At 33.8% G+C, this 24607-nt stretch overlaps 2 protein-coding genes and 1 pseudogene across 2 annotated transcripts; 1 reads left to right on the forward strand and 2 right to left on the reverse strand.

Moving 5' to 3' along the window:
- Positions 1-545: 545 nt before the first annotated feature.
- Positions 546-3010, forward strand: LOC116112411 (patatin-like protein 3). The gene is made up of 5 exons (XM_031398545.1): positions 546-786; positions 1219-1365; positions 1483-1788; positions 2569-2747; positions 2938-3010. The coding sequence occupies exons 1-5, from the start codon at positions 604-606 to the stop codon at positions 3008-3010; spliced, it is 888 nt and encodes a 295-aa protein (XP_031254405.1). The 5' UTR covers positions 546-603.
- Positions 3011-5149: 2139 nt separating this feature from the next.
- Positions 5150-8847, reverse strand: LOC116112422. The gene is made up of 9 exons (XM_031398564.1): positions 8742-8847; positions 8505-8640; positions 8209-8307; positions 7717-7822; positions 7177-7622; positions 6933-7109; positions 6639-6836; positions 5636-5965; positions 5150-5314 (listed from the first exon to the last, which is right to left on the reverse strand). The coding sequence occupies exons 1-9, from the start codon at positions 8813-8815 to the stop codon at positions 5222-5224; spliced, it is 1659 nt and encodes a 552-aa protein (XP_031254424.1). The 5' UTR covers positions 8816-8847; the 3' UTR covers positions 5150-5221.
- An 8105-nt stretch (positions 8848-16952) lies between these two features.
- LOC116112437 lies at positions 16953-24306 on the reverse strand (annotated as a pseudogene).
- Between the last annotated feature and the right edge of the window lie 301 nt (positions 24307-24607).

The raw sequence follows: 24607 nt of genomic DNA on the forward strand, positions 1-24607 counted from the left end.
ATCAGGTACAGCAAAATTCCAGTAACCACAATATATATATTATTTGCCCATTTGTCTGTTAAAAATCCTTTCTTTCAAGAACAGGTTTGAATATGAGGTGATGAAGTAAAAGGGATTAGTAGAATTAGAACATTATTTGAACTTAAATTATTGATTAATTACTTAAAAGAAGAAGAAACCATCATTAGTTTTCCTGTCAATAAGAACAAAGAAAACAGAGAACCACACGCATTCAGCCCAGGTATTACATTAAGCCAAGAGACAGGATACGGTTAACTCATTCAATAACATATGTCAACTTAAAATAATTATAAAAAAGAACGACTAAGTTTTTTTAAATATTAAATATTTTGATCCACACTCCACATGCGCCTATCAGTCCAGAAAATTCCAAGCTTGTTTGTTGAATGGTTTTTATTTTGGATTAATATGTGTTTAACAAGAAATGAAATGAGTGGCTTTTAATTAACTTCTGAATTTTATTTTATTTTGATGGGTCAAGTTTATCATCTATCATTCTCTAGTCTTCTGCTACGCGTTAGAATTGTTATATGTATTTTGACTGTGCTGGTTCACCTTCTTGGTTATGAAATACACAGGGGAATGCTAGCTTGGCTTGTAAATCTATGGAAAGCTCTAACGGGAAGCAAATATGATGGGAAGTATCTCCATAAGGTGATAAGGGAGAATTTAAAGGACAAAAGATTGCACCAAGCTTTGACAAACGTAGTTATTCCAACCTTCGACGTCAAGAAACTTCAGCCCACTTTCTTTTCCTCCTATCAGGTTGTTAGCTTACAAGATGATACATATACATATCTTATACACATAAACACAGCCATGAATCATGATCATATTTCCACACAAACACTCAGAGAAAGAGGTTTGAGTTATAGCCATGCACAAAGTGAAAAGTTTTACTGCTAGCCATGGCCGCGGTTGCGTCTATCAGTACAATACTTATTTTATGAAGTTTTATGAAAGTGGTTTGAGACTTGAGAGGAGAGGATAAATATTTAGATAAAGCTTTTATAAGTAGAGAATAACACATCAAGTCATTAGGTTTATTATTATAGACGATATATTGAATGAAGTTAATATGAACATTCGTTGCTTGTGTTTTTCGCCGGCATTGTTAATTAGAAGCAAACAGTTTATCCAGTCCTGATAATAAAAATTGGAATATAATTTTTATATTTAATTTTTCCACGCATGCAGCTAACACCCGATACAGGCTTAGATGCTAAATTATCGGACATATGCATAGGGACCTCAGCAGCGCCAACTTATTCTCCTGCCCATTGCTTTACCAACAAAGATCATGAATTCAATCTCATCGATGGTGGAATGGCAGCCAACAATCCTGTAAGATTCTTTTTTTTTTTTTTTTTTTTTGTAAAGAAATTAAAAATCACCTACTATAAAATCAGATTGTATAAATATGTCATATTATCAATTTAATAATTAACTTAATGATTGCAGACTTTGGTTGCAATTAGTGAGGTGATGAAACAGATAACAAAGAAGAATCCGGATTACTTCCCAGTAATCAAGCCCTTGGAATATGAGCGTTTTATTGTGATTTCAATCGGATCAGGGTCGAAAAGGAGACAAGGAAAATACAGTGCTAAAAGGGTTTCAAAGTGGGGGGTGTTTTGTTGGATATACGATGATGGATCTACTCCAATAATAGATTGTTACAGTGCAGGAAGTGAGGATATGGTTGATTACCACATCTCTGTTGTTTTCCAAGCCCTTCATCAACAGAAGAATTACCTTAGGATCAATGTAAGCCCTTCTACACTCTAATAACTATAAGTTATTGTTTCTTAGAGTTCAATTTTTTGCTGCTTTTTTTTACTAGTGTTGAAGAAGAAAGAATTAATTAAAATCGGTTTTCGCGCAAATAAATTTTACTTAACTAGCAAACTTTGGAAGCCCTAGAAGATTATTAACTTATAAAACCATAAGAAAATAAAATAAAATTCTATCTACTTATGTCATTTTATTGAGACAGATACATTTATTTATTTTAATTTACAAAAATAAAAAATATTCTTTGCTTTTCTCCTACACAAACTTTTTAAAACTTCTATTAGAAGAAACATTTCTCAACGTATAGATATATATACCCTTGCAACAATAGTTTGAACATATAAGTAACCACAGAAAAAGAATTCATTCAAAAAGGAATTGTTATATACATTAGAAACATATATAAGTAGTTTTAATAGCATGATGTTAAAAATATAACATACCAACCACGAATCATTACGTATGTAATTCATAATATTTCTCCATCTGAACATAAATTGTTAAGAATTATTAAATGAAGTGAGTTATATACTAAACAATAGAGAATTTCTGATGTGATGTACAATACTAAAAATCAAATTGATGATGAAATATCACTTTTAAAATGTAAAAAATAAAAAATAAAAGAGTAAAATGTAACGTATAAGTTATATCAGTTTATAAACCCAATAGCATTATTTAAGAAATATAATAATATGAAGAAACAGTTAATAATCTAATGATAAGAAAAATAAGCAAGTTTTGATGATGCAGATGTACAGTGTGCTTTCTGGAACACCAAAGGACAAAGCAGCAGAATTTTCAATCAGGAATATTTTGTTCAATGCTGAAGAAAAGATATTGTTGACCAAACGAGTCTCGTGTGCAAATTTGGAAACTTGTATCAATGAACCAGTTCAAAAAGATTACACCAATATGGAAGCACTCCAATGGTAACTTTTATATATATACATATAAATGCTACGAATTATTAAAAATAAATTTTAAACAAATTATAAACTCAAACAATAAATTTTGATAATTTTATCAAAATTATAATCTGGAGAGAATCCTAATTCTCCGTTAAAAGGAAGGTCACCATCTTTAATGTAAAAGCTCTGATTGTCCCTTTAATGTTTGCAGCTTTGCAAAAAAGCTATCTCATGAAAAGAAGTGCCGTGAATCAAACTCCCCGCATAACGGAGCCAATGAATAAAATTAAGAGTGGATATGTAAATTAATTGGTCATTCTCCCTTTCCTTCTTTACAGTGGGTCTTTGATATGAATTGGATTCGACAATGATTATTTTGTGGGTTAGAGTAGAGCTCTTCATGAAAAACCTCTTTGAAAAATCGACTTTTCAAAGGAAGTCACATGCCCACCCCTCTCAATTTTCCTCTCAATATGGGATCATAACACTACTATAAACATATTTCAATTCATTTTTCTTATGCCATAACATAACCATTCTTTAGAGGAAAAGAAAAGGGAAAAAAAAGTTTCACTGATCGGCATGGATCTGCCCTAATGAGGCCAAATCGTAATCGTCCATGATCTAGCCCCTAGTCACGCAAAAATCAAATTTGTGGTTTTGTACCCATCGCCTTCCACTTTAATTATGATCTCTCTAATTATCTGATTGGATTAATCTGAGTTAGAATTCGAAATAGGGAACGTTAGGGTTTGAGTTTGTTTAGGATTTGATTTGGAAAAATTAGGGTTAGGGTTTGTTTAAGGATTGAATTGGTAACTAGGGCTAGGTTTGATTACTATTTGAGAAAATGAGGGCTCCGGCTTGTGTAAGATATGATTTGGGAAAATTTAAATCTAAAGGATTTTAATTTGATTCACTAAATAGCTCTACAAATATATATTAGCCTTAATTCAATAATTTTATTTTTATATTAACAATCGTTGGAACTTGGAAGCCCATAATTAAAATTAATCAGTAATTTTCTAAATTTATATTTAATACAAAAAAGAGAGGCTATTTTCATAATTATACTAAAATGTAAGGGTTTTTTAAACCTATAGATAAATTATCATTAAACTTTTAAAAACGTTTAGGATACAATCGTCTATCCCCTAATTATTAGATAGGCCTATCTAATTTTTCATTGAGTAATACTACACTTACAAAGAAATTTTACAAAGATCTTTATACAAAGTGATGTGACAAAAAATGAATGGAAGAGTAAATTTAATGAGTTTGACTTTTTATTTCATTCATTTTTTGCCGTCTCACTTTGTATAAAAATCTTTGTAAGATTTATTTGTAAGTATAGTATTATTGTTTTTCATTTCATTTATTGTAAATCACAATGTTCTGAAAACCGGACCGGACAATGACCCGTTCAAGGGTCCGGTTTTTGGTTTGACCGATTGGATCGGTCGATTGGACAGTAATTTGTAAAAAAAATTTAGTCCCTAAAGGTTTGAAATTCATCAAAAACACCCTTAAGGTTTGAAATCTACCTAAAACACCCCTGTCACACGAAGATTCTGGCGAGTGGTGGCTGAAGCGACGATCGACGGCCAATCGAAGCTGGAATCTTGGGGCTTTTGATGTGTAGGTGCCGACGACTCTGATGGTGGTGCTAGGGAGTTCCATCGTCATCGGAACTCGCCGGAATCAACAAAAGAAATCCGACGTCGCGTGAACTTTAGACGACGATCGACGTAGGCTGGACGAAAGCGATTGAAAATGGATGGTTTTGGTTGTGGAGATGCCGTCCGTCAAATGGGAGTGTTTTCTTCGTCGAAAGATGCCGAAGTCCGACAGGGTTTAGCTGCGATTGGACCGCGATTCGACACTATTCCTACGATCCGACCGCAGTCCAATCCGGTTTAAATCAAAATGACGGTTTTTTATATAAATCTTACCGAATTTGCCACCGATTGCCGGTTAAACCGGTCCGACTGAGCAGTCCGATCCGGTTTTCAGAACATTGGTAAACCATACTTTAAATCCAATCCACGAAATGTTAATTATGTTGTTGTCGTTTAAAAACAATATAACTAGTATAAAGTAATTTTATTTTTATTACATAGCAAATATTAAAAATAAATAAAAGAAGTATAAAATGAAAACAATAGAAATATAGTAAATACGCATAAACTCGAGTACACCCACACTTTCAGTAAACACGATCGAAACAATCAATAATTTGGTTAGACGAATGCTGCTTTTTTCTTTTTCTTTTTTCTTTTGTTTTTCTTCTTAATCTTGTTTACAGAAACACTAAATATAATGTACAACAGAAGCAACAGACAAGTCACTGGTGGTGACTGCAACAGGATTTCCCCCAGGGACGTGACAGTTTAATTACAAGGAGGGTCTATTGCACAAAACCCAATGAAATGATATTTTAACATAAATAAACAAATGGTAATTAGTTTCACTGAAGTTACTTATTACAATTTTATCTATGCAAATATTTGCTGGATGACAGTCTCAGCATTCCCATTATATTGAGCAAGTAGGTGGATGGCATCAGCCCTCGGCAGAGCCAGAAATTCCTGCACCCATCAATAATACAATATTATGTCACACTTTCTTTGCAAAAAGATGCAAGTTATGGACCGTTCTTAGAACTTGAGTTGAGAAGTTCATCTCACAAAAAAGATCCATCAAAGCAAAGACAGTAATATGAAAATTAGTGACAGTTAAAATAATAACTTTGAAATGAAGAGAAAGGCACGAAAGAAAAAGCTCAGACAAAAGAAAGAAAAGTTATTGATGCATTTTAATATGCAGGAACATCATGCGATGATTAGATTAGTAGGAAAAGTATTTGTTAGTTAGACTTTGATAAATAATAATGTGTATGCTCCACTTACCATTACTTTGAGTATTGCATTTTCATCACAGACAACATCTCCAGAAGACACTTGAGATGGGCTGCTACCATCTTCTGACAGCCTGGCATTTGAAGATATTGTGGCTTGGGAAGATGCTTGAGTACAACTATCTGCATTTGACTTTGACATGACAGCAGCAGCACCAAGTAAAGGAGTATTAACTTCCTTCAACGAATCAATCCTCAGAAGACCTTCGAAGCGATCTTTACACATTTGAAGTTTAAACCATTCACTGTGTGTGTGAAGGGTAGCTCTTATGATCTTCATAAGCTGTGGCTCTTCAATACCAAGCCTCCTACCGATTGCAACCTATCAAAAATAAAACCTAAGTGTTTATGTTGCCATTTGATTAAAAATATGAATCATAGATACCACAATCTCAGAAAATATAAAAAAATTGGTTAGGTGAAAAGCCAAAAGAAGCAGATATAGAGTAATTAGTAATCTGAGATACCATAAAATATTGCTTTTAAAATGCTGAGCAGAATAGAATTCAAGCACAAAACTAAAGATTTGTGAATAAATTGCAAGGGAGAAATACAAATGCAGCATGTTTAACCACTAAACCCAAATATCGGCTTCATATACTAGCAGACAAGTTTTTTATGTCACCAGCATATACGAAAGTTTGCTCATCTCAAATTTTCCCCAAAAGACAGTAACCTTTCTAAAGGAGCAAGTACGTGCTATCCTCCAGGTAAATCACTTGATGATCCACAGAGGTGAATCTTGCATGAGCAAAAAGCTACTGCACCCAGAATTACTACACATGATAATGCATTCATTACATTGTATGTGTAAAGCAATGAAGCTTACGACAGTAATACACTTCCAAATCTTATTTCTCTGTTGACCAGTGAATGCCAGCATCAGAAGCTTAAGTTATGAATAGCTGAACAAATTATTGAAAAAGAATGCTGACTAGGAGAGAGAGAAGAAGAGACAATGAACTTCCCATTAAACCATGTCAGTAACATTATACCTGCAGTGAAGTTGCAAGAGCATGTAAAGGGAAGCCTTTTACAACTGCATCCTCATTAGGCCAGAGCAATGCCAACAAAGTCTCTTTTAAAGGCTTTAACAAATCAGGATGACTATGTGCTAAAGGACCCAAGTGCGAGCATGCAACCCGCAAAGCAGCAGAATGATCACCGGAGCTGACCAGCTTAAGGAATTCAACCTAATAACAACAAACAAAAAGTGGATGATGAGAAAATCATCAATGTCTTTTCCTCAATGTTTGCGAAGGAAGCCATTTAATGCAGGATCTACTCACCTGCTTAAGTTGGAATAACAGTACAGGATTTTGCACAAAAAAGTCTGGATCCATAGTATTAACTTCTTCAACAGCCTCAGCAGCCATTCCTCTGCTAGCTAGCTCCTTCATCCCCAGTACAATTTCATATTTATCATCCTTATGGCTAAAATCAAACATGATATGTTTTTCTGAAGCCTGCAGACCAAAGTTATTTCAGTAAACAATTTATTACAATTAATAGTAAAATTTCTCAACAAAATACCTGGTGTTCCTTTGACATTTTCATGCTGCTAAAAAGACTAGAAGAGCTAAGCTCTTGCTTATCACATCCATTGAGAGAAACATCAGGAACATAACCAAAGTCATCATGCCTTCCCCTCCACCTCTTACGTTTATTCCTTTCTCCAGTTCCATGGCTTCTGTTTCTCAGAACTCTTGAACTTTCAGGCTGATGTGAACCACTGGTGCTACAATCTTCATGACTGCCAATTGGCTCACCAGCAAATCGTAATTCGACATCTGTACCTTGCATGCTTGTCACATCAGTATTATTTTCGGGAGAAGCATCCATATTAGTATTACTAATGGAAGTTTCACCATCTGAATGTTTACTGATACTACAATCCACTTCAAGGGAGCAGTTCCTTGATGAACAATACCCAGATTCTGGTTGATGAACTTTCACAGATTTGGAAGGGGTTTGCATTCCTGATTCACACAGATTGAAAAGAAACTATCACGGTTTGAACAAAAAAAAAAATGCTGAATAAATCATATTAAGTTTGGAAATACCAGGTTTTACCAGAAGAAGATGCAAGAGTGGAATCAATAATGCCCCTATAAACACAATATTCACGAACAAGTTCATCGAGCACAGAAACATCCAATCTCATCTGGCATAATTCATTCTGCAATAATATGTCAATAAATTGCATGATGAAAATGTTCAACTTAACCAAACATAATAAAAATGAAGTATAAAAATAAGACCGTGAAACTAGCCTATATTTAGTTATCAGAGATTACGAGCATGATGGTGTTCCTAAAAAAAGTTACAATGTTAAAACATTAGCATAGAATTCATAACACAAGCAATCTTGTTTCAAGTTTTTATACACCTTACACTGACATTTCAACTATTAGCATTGCCTAGCGTATACTAAGTACACACAGGGAAACCTGTTGCCCATATATTTGGAGTGTATACTAGCTTCGCAGTAAAGGAAGGTAAATAAACAGTGCAAATAAATATATAAAAATTTTAAACTTAATAAATTGAAGAATATTTTACAACCTGAAATGCCAGAAATAGATCACCCCGAGTGAATCTCAAGCTATCAACAGCTCCTTGTCTTGTAATCTTTACAGCATGCGCAAGGGCTTGTATGTCCACCTATATTTCAAAAGTAATAATAAAATTATACTTAAGAGCAGTAGATAACTCTTCTTTTATAACAGAAGACTAACACGCAAATATTGAGAAAGTTGCAAGTCCAAGAATCAGAACTGTACGAACTCTCCTGTGGTGTTCTTTAACAACTCTGGAACATCTAAAATGATTACTGCAGTACCGTAATTTAGAAATCTCACCTCATCAAAAGGAGGTGCTTCATATGTACTCTCCTGTGGTGTTGCAGGGGGGTCCCGTTCCTCAAGCAGTAACCTCTCAGTAAGATCTGATATGGGTGACAGAAGTCCTTGATGAAAGCAAAATCCTTTGTGTATGCTGCACAATATGGAATGAAATTGAAGATTAGCGTCTAGACATGCACAAGGGCACAACATAATCATTTAATAAGAGAGTGTTATCCAAAGCTGCTGGACTACCTTATCAAATATCTCAATGTCATTGAAAAAACTGGATCATATGCATGTAAATGTGCTCTTAAGACAGATGACATTAATCCAGCAATTTCAAACCTCCTCCTTTCTGCCCACTGAAACGTGTNCAACATAATCATTTAATAAGAGGGTGTTATCCAAAGCTGCTGGACTACCTTATCAAATATCTCAATGTCATTGAAAAAACTGGATCATATGCATGTAAATGAGCTCTTAAGACAGATGACATTAATCCAGCAATTTCAAACCTCCTCCTTTCTGCCCACTGAAACGTGTACATCACATTGTTAAGACATATTTTATTTTACAAATGGTAGGTCATAGAATAACTTTCTTCGGGTTATCAATATGGCATTTAAAGGAAAATTATTAATAAAACAAATATTGGACTTAATTTCATCTAAAATAACATCTACAATGGAGAAGACAAAACTATAAAGAGAAAAAAGGAAGATACAAAGATATCATTAAAAAAATAAATAAAAAAAAAAGCATGTTTGAAAATTTAATAGTAATAAACATGCAAGTTTCCAATTCCCAGTGACACATTTTCTTAATTGCCATCCAACAACTAAATTTAGAAAAACTGAAGAGTCAAATTTTCCTAGTTCAGTTCGTAAAAACCCTATACATTGAAAGAGCATCATCAAAGCTATGCATACTAATCAAATGAGGCCACTGTTTTATTGAATCCGCAATAATTTGATTGGCAGCAGTAGGCTTTCACACTCAATCTAAGTGAGATCCAGATTCACAGTATCTGATCAAATGGCTCAACCATGTAGAGGCAGCACTAAACAAAAGCATTTACGCCTATCTTTGGAACAGAATAAATTGCATCTTAGACTCCAAGAACTAAACAATCAAATTCTTTAAAACCTATTTCCCTCAAAAAGATTTAGTTATAGTTATTTAAGCTATATTTAATATTAAACTCCAATGGACTAAATTTAATTGCATTAATAACAGTCCCTACTCATGGAAGCAACCTTAATTTCCCAGTTGATTTTAGAAAAATTCTGATTTCATAATACAATTTCTACCATAATCCAATTCGAAGATTCAAATATTATCATTACAAATAATTAATTTACAAAAAATATGTAAGGAACCCAAGATGTAGACAACAAGAAATGGTAACACATACAGCTATGAAACTAACATGTAATTCTGCAGACATTATAGAATGCAAGTTTAAATAGTTCATGTTGTGTTCTTAAGTTTTTAAATTAAAATTTCACATGACAGGCAAAGTTGATTGAAGTGTTTATATTTCTACTCTTAAAGTAATGCAAATTACAATATTCTTAAAAATTAGTTACTTCCTTAACCTACCTAACTTGAGTATAAATAAGAAAACTTTAAGCACAGAAGTATTACCCAAGTAGAATACCATTTTTCACCTTGCTTATAACAATTACAAGTGATAATAAGAAAATATTTCTCAATTAAAAAGCAACTGTTTGTAAGCCCCACTACCATTTTGACCTTGTGAGGAAGTGAAACCAATTCCAGTGCAAACTATATTCAGAAAGTGCAGAATAATTATAGAAAACAGATTCCAGTTCTCCAGTATAAAAAGTAATGCCAACTCTAACTAAAATGAGTTGGAGCTTAATTATTATTTTGAAGTCCTTACCTAAAAAAGCTTAAGCTTTTAGATTAAATGATAACTTAACAATAGGAAAAGAACCTTTCTTTTTTCTCTTTGATAGACGAGGAAAGAAAAAGGCACCACAAAGGTAAAGCTATAAATGAAGACCTATTGTTACTCACCTCATTTGCTACAGGAGATGTCTGATCATCTTTGTCATATATAAAGGCAAGAAGGACATGTTTGAATTCCTCATATGCTTCCTTAAACACAAATATAGACATCTGTCAGACAATTATCCTCCAGAAAGAGAAAATGCTTGACAATGTTTGTTGAACCAAAAAGAGAAAAATGCTTTGACTTTGTCCCACTCATTCCTTCCTTTCCCTCAAGTATTTAACTTTTCTTCACCTCCCCCTGTGGTTCAAATGATGTATTCTAAATTTGTGCCAAATTATGACTATTCCCTTTTGTTCTTATTCCTCTAAAGCAATCACACTTCACTTATTTTGTTAGTACAGAACTATAGTAAGTAGTTCAAATTAACATGATTTCTGCAGCATTTCTCCTCCCTATCAAGACAATTAACATGCTTCCCTAAGTTCCCTTCAAAACCAGTGTTTTCAGCCGACTTTAGTATGTGGAATTTACAGTTTTATCCTTATCGTAAAAGAAAGTGCGTTTATTGGTAAAACAGATGGCTCTTGATTTTACAAAGAAGGGAAAGATTTTGCTGCATTTGGATGTATGAAATCAGGTTTGAGGAGGTTGATGGGATGGGCCTTGAAATCAAATTCTAACACATTGTGGTCAGAACTCAGAACTAGAGAATGTAGATAATAGATATGGTGGATATATTCCTACAATTTTAATATAACATCCTTTTTTTTATAATTTTATTTTAAGACCACTTAAAATTTTCCAAATCGGTCAAGTAACACTGTAATACCACTGCCAATTACTGCGGGTTTAAATTGTAACGCAGTGTGTAAATTCCAAATGGGTCCTGCTTGCAATCTTTATGGGCCATAGTAAGATATCAGTACTGCAGTACCCAGCTGTGGAGATTTTCATCGTAAATGGGCTACTAAATGCACCTCAATTTTTTCCAAGTACACCTACTGTTTTCTGCAAACACATTGTGGTCCATGGGGATGTCCTCGGTTTACGTCAATTGGATTGAATGAACATATCCTATCAGATTGGGTAGCTCAAGCAGCCACGTCGATATCGATTCAAACATCAATACTGCGATCGATCTTGATCTTAGTCGTTTCAAATCTTATTCAAAATCGAATTCTGCATCTCCATTACTTTAGCCACAAATATTGCAATTTTAGACTAAAATTATTCTATATCGATCCCTGCTTGGATTCAAACTCAATCGATTATCTTAAAAATTATCTACAATTTATGTTGAAGTATTTTCTACAGGTTTGAACACTTCTACTCTCAGACCACCCACCTATTACAATTTGTCATTTTTATTCACTATTTTAAATTGGAAGAGATAAACCAAAATATCTTGACTTCACATAGCTTGCAAAATCAAAATCAGGTATATTATTTGCCCATTTGTCTCTTAAAAATCCTTTCTTTCAAGAACAGCTTTGAATATGAGGTGATGAAGTAAAAGGGATTAGTAGAATTACAACATTATTTGAACTTAAATTATTGATTAATTACTTAAAAGAAGAAGAAACCATCACTAGTTTTCTTGTCAATAAGAACAAAGAAAAAAGAGAACCACGCGCATTCAGCCCAGGTATTACATTAAGCCAAGAGACAGGATATGGTTAACTCATTCAATAACATATGTCAACTTAAAATAATTATAAAAAAGAACAACTCATTGTTTTTAAATATTAAATATTTTGATCCACACTCCACATGCGCCTATCAGTCCAGAAAATTCCAAGCTTGTTTGTTGAATGGTTTTTATTTTGGATTAATATGTGTTTTAAAACAGAAATGAAATGAGTGGCTTTTAATTAACTTCTGAATTTATTTTATTTTGATGGTCAAGTTTATCATCTATCATTCTCTAGTCTTCTGCTACGCGTTAGAATTGTTATATGTATTTTGACGTGGCTGGTTCACCTTTGGTTATGAAATACACAGGGGAATGCTAGCTTGGCTTGTAAATCTATGGAAAGCTCTAACGGGAAGCAATATGATGGGAAGTATCTCCATAAGGTGATAAGGGAGAATTTAAAGGACAAAAGATTGCACCAAGCTTTGACAAACGTAGTTATTCCAACCTTCGACGTCAAGAAACTTCAGCCCACTTTCTTTTCCTCCTATCAGGTTGCTAGCTACAAGATGATACATATACATATCTTATACACATAAACACAGCCAGAATCATGATCAATTTCACACAAACACCAGAGAAAGAGGTTGAGTTATAGCCATGCACAAAGTGAAAAGTTTTACTGCTAGCCATGGCCGCGGTTGCGTCTATCAGTACAATACTTATTTTATGAAGTTTTATGAAAGTGGTTTGAGACTTGAGAGCAGAGGATAAATATTTAGATAAAGCTTTTATAAGTAGAGAATAACACATCAAGTCTTAGGTTTATTATTATAGACGATATATTGAATGAAGTTAATATGAACATTCGTTGCTTGTGTTTTTCGCCGGCAGTGTAATTAGAAGCAAACAGTTTATCCAGTCCGATAATAAAAAAAGGAATATAATTTTTATATTTAATTTTTCCACGCATGCAGTAACACCCGATACATGCTTAGATGCTAAATTATCGGACATATGCATAGGGACCTCAGCAGCGCCAATTATTCTCCTGCCATTGCTTTACCAACAAAGATCATGAATTCAATCTTCGAGGTGGAATGGCAGCCAACAATCCTGTAAGATTCTTTTTTTTTTTTTTTTTTTTTGTAAAGAAATTAAAAATCACCTACTATAAATCAGATTGTAAAAATTGTCATATTATCATTTAATAATTAACTTAATGATTGCAGACTTTGGTTGCAATTAGTGAGGTGATGAAACAGATAACAAAGAAGAATCCGGATTACTTCCCAGTAATCAAGCCCTTGGAATATGAGCGTTTTATTGTGTTTCAATCGGATCAGGGTCGAAAAGGAGACAAGGAAAATACAGTGCTAAAAGGGTTTCAAAGTGGGGGGTGTTTTGTTGGATAACTGATGGATCTACTCCAATAATAGATTGTTCAGTGCAGGAAGTGAGGATATGGTTGATTACCACATCTCTGTTGTTTTCAAGCCCTTCATAACAACGAGAATTACCTTAGGATCAATGTAAGCCCTTCTACACTCTAATAACTATAAGTTATTGTCTTAGAGTTCAATTTTTTGCTGCTTTTTTTACTAGTGTTGAAGAAGAAAGAATTAATTAAAACGGTTTTCGCGCAAATAAATTTTACTTAACTAGCAAACTTGGAAGCCCTAGAAGATTATTAACTTATAAAACCATAGAAAATAAAATAAAATTCTATCTACTTATGTCATTTTATTGAGACAGATACATTTATTTATTTTAGTTTTTTTTTTTTTTAAAAAAAAACAATTCTTTGCTTTTCTCCTAGAAGAAACATTTCTCAAACGTATAGATTATATACCCTTGCAACAATAGTTTGAACATATAAGTAACCACACAAGAAGAATTAATTTAAAAAGAATTGTTATATACGTTAGAACATATATAAGGGGTTTAATAGCATGATGTTAAAAATATAACATACCAACCACGAATCATTATGTATGTAATTCATAATATTCTTCATTGAACATAAAATGTTAAGATATTAAATGAGTGAGTTATATACTAAAACAATAGAGAATTTCTGATGTGTGTATAATACTAAAAATCAAACTGAATATCACTTTTAAAATGTAAAAAATAAGTAACGTATAAGTTATATCAGTTTATAAACCCAATAGCATTATTTAAGAAATATAATAATATGAAGAAACAGTTAATAATCTAATGATAAGAAAAATAAGCAAGTTTTGATGAGTGCAGATGTACAGTGTGCTTTCTGGAACACCAAAGGACAAAGCAGCAGAAATTTCAATCAGGAATATTTTGTTCAATGTGAAGAAAAGATATTGTGACCAAACGAGTCTCGTGTGCAAATTTGGAAACTTGTATCAATGAACCAGTTCAAAAAGATTACACCAATATGGAAGCACTCCAATGGTAACTTTATTTTATATAACATATAAATGCTACGAATTATTAAAAATAAATTTTAAACAAATATAAACTCAAACAATAAATTTGATAATTTTATCAAAATTATATCTGGAGAGAATCCTAATTCTCCGTTAAAAGGAGGTCACCATCTTAATGTAAAAGCTGATTGTCCCTTTAATGTTTGCAGCTTTGCAAAAGCTATCTCATGAAAAGAAGTGCCGTGAATCAAACTCCCGCATAACGGAGCCAATGAATAAAATTAAGAGTGGATATGTAAATTAATTGGTCATTCTCCTTTCCTTCTTTACAGTGGGTCTTTGATATGAATTGGATTCGACAATGATATTTTGTGGGTTAGAGTAGAGCTCTTCATGAAAAACCTCTTTGAAAAATCGACTTTTCAAAGGAAGTCACATGCCCACCCCTCTCAATTTTCCTCTCAATATGGGATCATAACACTACTATAAACATATTTCAATTCATTTTCTTATGCCAAACATAACCATTCTTTAGAGGAAAAGAAAAGGGAAAAAAAAGTTTCACTGATCGGCAAGGATATGCCCTAATGAGGCCAAATCGTAATCGTCCATGTCTAGCCCTAGTCACGCAAAAATCAATTCGTGGTTGTGTACCATCGCCTTCCACTTTAATTATGATTTCTAATTATCTGATTGGATTAATCTGAGTTAGAATTCGAAATAGGGAAAGTTAGGGTTTGAGTTGTTTAGGATTTGATTTGGAAAAATTAGGGTTAGGTTTGGTTAAGGATGAATTGGTAACTGGCTAGGTTTGATTACTATTTGAGAAATGAGGGCTCCGGCTGTGTAAGATATGATTTGGGAAAATTTAAATCTAAAGGATTTTAATTTGATTCACTAAATAGCTCTACAAATATATATTAGCCTTAATTCAATAATTTTATTTTTATATTAACAATCGTTGGAACTTGGAAGCCCATAATTAAATTAATCAGTAATTTTCTAAATTAATTTAATACAAAAAAGAGAGGCTATTTTCATATTATACTAAAATGTAAGGGTTTTTTAAACCTATAGATAAATTATCATTAAACTTTTAAAAACGTTTAGGACAATCGTCTATCCCCTAATTATTAGATAGGCCTATCTAATTTTTCATTGAGTAATACTACACTTACAAAGAAATTTTACAAAGATCTTTATACAAAGTGATGTGACAAAAAATGAATGGAAGAGTAAATTTAATGAGTTTGACTTTTTATTTCATTCTTTTTTGCCGTCTCACTTTGTATAAAAATTTTGTAAGATTATTTGTAAGTATAGTATTATTGTTTTCATTTCATTTATTGTAAATCACAATGTTTGAAAACGGACCGGACAATGACCGTTCAAGGGTCCGGTTTTTGGTTTGACCGATTGGATCGGTCGATTGGACAGTAATTGTAAAAAAATTTAGTCCCTAAAGGTTTGAAATTCACAAAAACACCCTAAGGTTTGAAATCTACCTAAAACACCCCTGTCACACGAAGATTCTGGCGAGTGGTGGCTGAAGCGACGATCGACGGCCAATCGAAGCTGGAATCTTGGGGCTTTTGATGTGTAGGTGCCGAGACTCTGATGGTGGTGTAGGGAGTTCCATCGTCATCGGAACTCGCCGGAATCAACAAAGAAATCCGACGTGCGTGAACTTTAGACGACGATCGACGTAGGCTGGACGAAAGCGATTGAAAATGGATGGTTTTGGTTGTGGAGATGCCGTCGTCAAATGGGAGTGTTTTTCTTCGTGAAAGATGCCGAAGTCCGACGGGTTTAGCTGCGATTGGACCGCGATTCGACACTATTCCTACGATACGACCGCAGTCCAATCCGGTTTAAATCAAAAATGACGGTTTTTATATAAATCTTACCGAATTTGCCACCGATTGCCGGTTTAAACCGGTCCGACTGACAGGTCCGATCCGGTTTCAGAACATTGGTAAACCATACTTTAAATCCAATCCACGAAATGTTAATTATGTTGTTGTCGTTAAAAACAATATAACTAGTATAAAGTAATTTTATTTTTTAAATAGCAAATATTAAAAATAAATAAAAGAAGTATAAAATGAAAACAATAGAAATATAGTAAATACGCATAAACTCGAGTACACCCCACTTTCAGTAAACACGATCGAAACAATCAATAATTTGGTTAGACGAATGCTGCTTTTTCTTTTTCTTTTTTTTGTTTTTCTTCTTAATCTTGTTTACAGAAACACTAAATATAATGTACAACAGAAGCAACAGACAAGTCACTGGTGGTGACTGCAACAGGATTTCCCCAGGGACGTGACAGTTTAATTACAAGGAGGGTCTATTGCACAAAACCCAATGAAATGATATTTTAACATAAAAAAACAAATGGTAATTAGTTTCACTGAAGTTACTTATTACAATTTTATCTATGCAAATATTTGCTGGATGACCGTCTCAGCATTCCCATTATATTGAGCAAGTAGGTGGATGGCATCAGCCCTCGGCAGAGCCAGAAATTCCTGCACCCCTCAATAATACAATATTATGTCACACTTTCTTTGCAAAAAGATGCAAGTTATGGACCGTTCTTAGAACTTGAGTTGAGAACTTCATCTCACAAAAGAGATCCATCAAAGCAAAGACAGTAATATGAAATAGTGACAGTTAAAATAATAACTTTGAAATGAGAGAAAGGCACGAAAGAAAAAGCTCAGACAAAAGAAAGAAAAGTTATTGATGCATTTTAATATACGGAACATCATGCGACGATTAGATTAGTAGAAAGAATTTGTTAGTTAGACTTGATAAATAATAATGTGTATGCTTCACTTACCATACTTTGAGTATTGCATTTTCATCACAGACAACATCTCCCGAAGACACTTGAGATGGGCTGCTACCATCTTCTGACAGCCTGGCATTTGAAGATATTGTGGCTTGGGAAGATGCTTGAGTACAACTATCTGCATTTGACTTTGACATGACAGCAGCAGCACCAGTAAAGGAGTTATAACTTCCTTCAACGAATCAATCCTCAGAAGACCTTCGAAGCGATCTTTACACATTTGAAGTTTAAACCATTCACTGTGTGTGTGAAGGGTAGTCTATGATCTTCATAAGCTGTGGCTCTTCAATACCAGCCTCCTACCGATTGAACCTATCAAAATAAAACCTAAGTGTTTATGTTGCCATTTGATTAAAAATATGAATCATAGATACCACAATCTCAGAAAATATAAAAAAATTGGTTAGGTGAAAAGCCAAAAGAAGCAGATATAGAGTAATTAGTAATCTGAGATACCAAAATATTGCTTTTAAAATGCTGAGCAGAATAGAATTCAAGCACAAAACTAAAGATTGTGAATAAATTGAAGGGAGAAATACAAATGCAGCATGTTTAACCACAAACCCAATATCGGCTTCATATACTAGCAGACAAGTTTTTATGTCACCAGCATATACGAAAGTTGCTCATCTCAAATTTTCCCAAAAGACAGTAAAACTTTCTAAAGGAGCAAGTACGTGCTATCCTCCAGGTAAATCACTTGATGATCCACAGAGGTGAATCTTGTGAGCAAAAAGCTACTGCACCCAGAATTACTACACATGATAATGCATTCATTACATTGTATGTGTTAAGCAATGAAGCTTCGACAGTAATACACTTCCAAATCTTATCTCTGTTGACCAGTGAATGCCAGCATCCGAAGCTTAGATATGAATAGCTGAACAATTATTGAAAAAAGATGCTGACTAGGAGAGAGAGAGGAAAAGACAATGAACTTCCCATTAAACCATGTCAGTAACATTATACCTGCAGTGAAGTTGCAAGAGCATGTAAAGGGAAGCCTTTTACAAGTGCATCCTCATTAGGCCAGAGCAATGCCAACAAAGTCTCTTTTAAAGGCTTTAACAAATCAGGATGACTATCTGCTAAAGGACCCAAGTGCGAGCATGCAACCCGCAAAGCAGCAGAATGATCACCGGAGCTGACCAGCTTAAGGAATTCAAACTAATAACAACAAACAAAAAGTGGATGATGAGAAAATCATCCAATGTCTTTTCCTCAATGTTTGCGAAGGAAGCCATTTAATGCAGGATCTACTCACCTGCTTAAGTTGGATAACAGTACAGGATTTCACAAAAAAGTCTGGATCCATAGTATTAACTTCTTCAACAGCCTCAGCAGCCATTCCTCTGCTAGCTAGCTCCTTCATCCCCAGTACATTTCATATTATCATCCTTATGGCCAAAACAAACATGATATGTTTTTCTGAAGCCTGCAGACCAAAGTTATTTCAGTAAACAATTTATTACAATAATAGTAAAATTTCTCAACAAAATACCTGGTGTTCCTTTGACTTTTCATGCTGCTAAAAAGACTAGAAGAGCAAGCTCTTGCTTATCACATCCACTGAGAGAAACATCAGGAACATAACCAAGTCATCATGCCTTCCCCTCCACCTCTTACGTTTATTCTTTTCCAGTTCATGGCTTGTGTTCTCAGAACTCTTGAACTTTCAGGTGATGTGAACCACTGGTGCTACAATCTTCATGAGCCAAATGGCTCACCAGCACATCGTAATTCGACATCTGTACCTTGCATGCTTGTACATCAGTATTATTTTCGGGAGAAGCATCCATATTAGTATTACTAATGGAAGTTTCACCATCTGAATGTTTACTGACACTACAATCCACTTCAAGGGAGCAGTTCCTTGAGAACAATACCCAGATTCTGGTTGATGAACTTTCACAGATTTGAAAGGGTTTGCATTCCTGATTCACACAGATTGAAAAGAAACTATCACGGTTGAACAAAAAAAAAAAATGCTGAATAAATCATATTAAGTTTGGAAATACCAGGTTTTACCAGAAGAAGATGCAAGAGTGGAATCAATAATGCCCCTATAAACACAATATTCACGAACAAGTTCATCGAGCACAGAAACATCCAATCTCATCTGGCATAATTCATTCTGCATAATATGTCAATAAATTGCATGATGAAAATGTTCAACTTAAAAACATAATAAAAATGAAGTATAAAATAAGACGTGAAACTAGCCTATATTTAGTTATCAGAGTACGAGCATGATGGTGTTCCTAAAAAAGTTACAATGTTAAAACATTAGCATAGAATTCATAACACAGCAATCTTGTTTCAAGTTTTTATACACCTTACACTGACATTCAACTATTAGCATTGCCTAGCGTATACTAAGTACACACAGGGAAACCTGGTGCCCATATTTTGGAATGTATACTAGCTTCACAGTAAAGGAAGGTAAATAAACAGTGCAAATAAATATATAAAAATTTAAACTTAATAAATTGAAGAATATTTTACAACCGAATGCCAGAAATAGATCACCCCGAGTGAATCTCAAGCTATCAACAGTCCTTGTCTTGTAATCTTTACAGCATGCGCAAGGGCTTGTATGTCACCTTATTTCAAAAGTAATAACGAAATTATACTTAAGAGTAGTAGATAACTCTTCATTTATAACAGAAGACTAACACGCAAATATGAGAAAGTTGCAAGTCCAAGAATCAGACTGTACGAACTCTCCTGTGGTGTTCTTTAATAACTCTGGAACATCTAAAATAATACTGCAGTACGTAATTTAGAAATCTCACCTCATCAAAGGAGGCGCTTCATATGAACTCTCCTGTGGTGTTGCAGGGGGTCCGTTCCTCAAGCAGTAACTCTCAGTAAGATCTGATATGGGTGACAGAAGTCCTTGATGAAAGCAAAACCTTTGTGTATGCTGCAAATATGGAATGAAATTGAAGATAGCGTTAGACATGCACAAGGGCACAACTAATCATTAATAAGAGGGTGTATCCAAAGCTGCTGGACTACCTTATCAAATATCTCAATGTTTGAAAAAAACTGGATCATATGCATGTAAATGGGCTCTTAAGACAGATGACATTAATCCAGCAATTTCAAACTCCTCCTTTCTGCCCACTGAACGTGTACATCACATGGTAAGCATATTTATTTTACAAATGGTAGGTCATAGAATAACTTTCTTCGGGTTATCAATATGCCTTAAAGGATATCATTAATAAAACCAAGTATTGGACTTAATTTCATTGAAATAACATCTAAAATGGAGAAGACAAAACTATAAAGAGAAAAAAGGAAGATACAAAGATATCATTAAAAAAAAAAAAAAAAAAAAAAGCATGTTTGAAAATTAATAGTAATAAACATGCAAGTTTCCATTTCCCAGTGACAGATTTTCTTAATTGCCATCCAACAACTAAATTTAGAAATTGAAGAGTCAAATTTTCCTAGTTCAGTTCGTAAAAACCATAACATTGAAAAGAGCATCATCAAAGCTAGCATACTAATCAAATGAGGCCACTGTTTTATTGAATCCGCAATAATTTGATTGGCAGCAGTAGGCTTTCACACTCAATCTAAGTGAGATCCAGATTCACAGTATCTGATCAAATGGCTCAACCATGTAGAGGCAGCACTAACAAAAGCATTTACGCCTATCTTTGGAACAGAATAAATTGCATGTAGACTCCAAGAACTAAACAATCAAATTCTTTAAAACTATTTCCCTCAAAAAGATTTAGTTATAGTTATTTAAGCTATATTTAATATTAAACTCCAATGCACTAAATTTTATTGCATTAATAACAGTCCCTACTCATGGAAGCAACCTTAATTTCCCAGTTGATTTTAGAAAAATTCTGATTTCATATACAATTTCTACCATAATCCAATTCGAAGATTCAAATATATCATTACAAATAATTAATTTACAAAAAATATGTAAGGAACCCAAGATGTAGACAACAAGAAATGGTAACACATACAGCTATGAAACTAACATGTAATTCTGCAGAAATTATAGAATGCAAGTTTAAATAGTTCATGTTGTGTTCTTTATTTTTTAAATTAAAATTTACATGACAGGCAAAGTTGAATGAAGTGTTTATATTTACTCTCTAAAGTAATGCAAATTACAAATATTCTTAAAAATTGTTACTTCCTTAACCTACCTAACTTGAGTATAAATAAGAAAACTTTAAGCACAGAAGTATTACTCAGTAGAATACCATTTTACCTTGCTATAACAATTACAAGTGATAATAAGAAAATATTTATCAATTAAAAGCAACTGTTTGTAAGCCCACTACCATTTTGACCTTGTGAGGAAGTGAAACCAATTCCAGTGCAAACTATATTCAGAAAGTGCAGAATAATTATAGAAAACAGATTCCAGTTCTCCAGTATAAAAAATAATGCCAACTCTAACTAAAAGGAGTTGGAGCTTAATTATTATTTGAAGTATTACTAAAAAGCTTAAGCTTTTAGATTAAATGATAACTAACAATAGGAAAAGAACCTTTTTTTTTCTTTGATAGACGAGGAAAGAAAAAGGCACCACAAAGGTAAAGCTATAAATGAAGACCTATTGTTACTCACCTCATTTGCTACAGGAGATGTCTGATCATCTTTGTCATATATAAAGGCAAGAAGGACATGTTTGAAGTCCTCATATGCTTCCTTAAACACAAATATAGACATCTGTCAGACAATTATCCTCCAAAAAGAGAAAATGCTTGACAATGTTTGTTGAACCAAAAAGGCACTTCTACCACAAAGATACAGGAAATAAAAGCAAACTCAAAAAGAAATAAAAATAAAAAATTAAGAAAAAAAACGAAATCAAATTTCAAATTCCATTTATCAATAAAAGTACAACCATCTAATAACACTTATGGTAGCACAAAGTATAACGTCACTCTGTCAACATTTTAAATTAATTTTCACCAAGAAGATATATTTTGTAACATTCGTCTGTCACCTAGATAATGATTTTTTAGCAGAATGTTATTGTTACTCTGTGAATCCACCCTGACGCTGAGCCCTCCACTTTTGGAACCATGAGACCAAGTCTCTTGCTCAGTCTGCAAGGTTCAGCTATTTACTTGAAATAGGTGAGAAGCTGTGAATACAAGAGGCCTAACCAGAGAAATCCAGCCAATATCCAATCAACCTTATGCCTCACTTGTTTACAGGCTCTTGTTACACTACTTAAAGTCATCTAGACTGCATGACAACTTTTATAACTTTAATTTTTAGGGGCTTTCTTAAAAAATAAAAAATGAAATTATTGAACTGTACAATTAGGTTCTGACTAGATACTGATAATATTGGGATTTAAATGTAGAACTAAAAAAGTGAAGGTTGAATGGATAGGATGATTTAGAAAATCACCAATGTGCAGAGAATTTAGATAAAGTAGAAAAAATTCGAACAGTGCCCAGAGAAGAAGAAACAGAGAGAAACATGGTTTCAAGACATCAAAATACCTCTTGATATCCATTAATCAAAACTGGAGAAAATATGAGCGTTTATAGGCATCTCTAGACTTATTTTACATTTTTTTTTCCTTTTCCTATTGATAATACTGATTACTGGAATACCTCAAAACCAAGAGAATAAGGAATCATAAAATTACATCACCTAAAACCGAACAAAAGATCTAACAGCACAACTAAATTAAATGACAAAAATCACAATGCATGATTTTATCCATCAGTTGCAAAGTAAAATTCTAAATTAAGAACTGATTGAAGTTACCAATTAAAAAGTGATTTAACCCTGGACTAGCAGTGATCCAATTTTGAACATCTTGCAAGTTTTATAATTTTAGGCATCATATGCCAGCGTTACAAAATAGAAACCCTAAACTACTAAGTAGCAACCAACTCTTTTTCTTGTGACTAATTATACTGACAATTAGGCATATACTACTTTCAGTTAATCCTCCACAAACCTCTTCAACAATTGACATCAGCAAAAGAAAATAAATGAATAGAAGATTATATCTAACAATTTAGAAAAGCCATTATGACAAGATGCACACTAATTATTCCGTCAATACTCTATCTAAAGAGAATCAAAGTAGGTGCCCAAACACATCCATTGAAGAAATATTCTGACCATAACTCCCGGAATGGATACATGCATTGGACACCATTCAATAAGGATATGGTAATCCTAATCCTAATCCTAACAGTCTCAACCTCGTCGAACTTTTCAACCAAAAGTTAGGGCAAATAAAGGGAAAAACCACTATTTTTTTTAATCATTGTAGCCTTGGGGGTTAAAAACACATGCAATAGCAATCCTCTTTCAAAGAAAAGTAAAAGCTGATAATGCATAAAAAAGGGCATTGTAATACCGGATAAGCATCAAGAGCACAAGGTGCAAGAGCCGTCTTCAAGCAATTTATCGCCGATTCTCGATCCTCTATGGTTCCTCTCCTCAACAACTCAATAAATTTCTTCAAATAAAAAAAGAAAACACAAAAATAAGTCCGATAGACGTCATGCCGGTGTTTTATAGCTTAATTAATTTCATTCAACTGCATTTATAATACTAACCTGCTTCTGCAGCCGGAAGAGAAGCCGATGATCTTCAAGAATGAAAGGCGCATGGGACCGGAGCAGGTCAATCGCAGTGTCAATGTCACCGGCCTGTAACGACCGTCTGATCTGGCGAATGATCAATCTCGAGTGATAAGACGAAGAGGAGAGAGAGACAGAAGATGAAGAGGAAGTCGGAGAAGATAATGGAGAAGATACTGATGATTCTTCTAATAAGTACTCTGATTTCGCAAAATCGATAACCAGTGCGTCCAGAGCTTCCCAGTTCACGGGCGTCGACTCCATGCCTGTTCGTCGTTTGTTTCTCGGAAAAGTTTTCAAGAGAAGGTTAGAGGAAAAAACCCCTATTTTTTTAATTTATTTTGATTAATTTTTCCATATCGAGGCCTGAGGGGAAATTCCTCTAAGAAGGAAAAAGGGCGGCCAGGCGAGGTGAAAAATTGGATTGGAGGTTATATATGTGCCACGTGTCGGGTAAGTGATGCCTTGTAAGAGCTGGTTGTTAGGTGATACTTTGTGAGCGAGATTGGTATCTCACTGTGGTTGACGTGGAAGGACGTGAGTGGACGAACCTAGTCATAGTCAACAGCGTTGAAACAGTCAAAACACTGTCACTTACGGAAAGACAGCTTCACAAATCACAAACAATTTTTTGGAA

Source organism: Pistacia vera, unplaced genomic scaffold (assembly GCF_008641045.1).
Source record: "Pistacia vera cultivar Batoury unplaced genomic scaffold, PisVer_v2 Contig661, whole genome shotgun sequence".
Classification (NCBI taxonomy): Eukaryota; Viridiplantae; Streptophyta; class Magnoliopsida; order Sapindales; family Anacardiaceae; genus Pistacia; species Pistacia vera.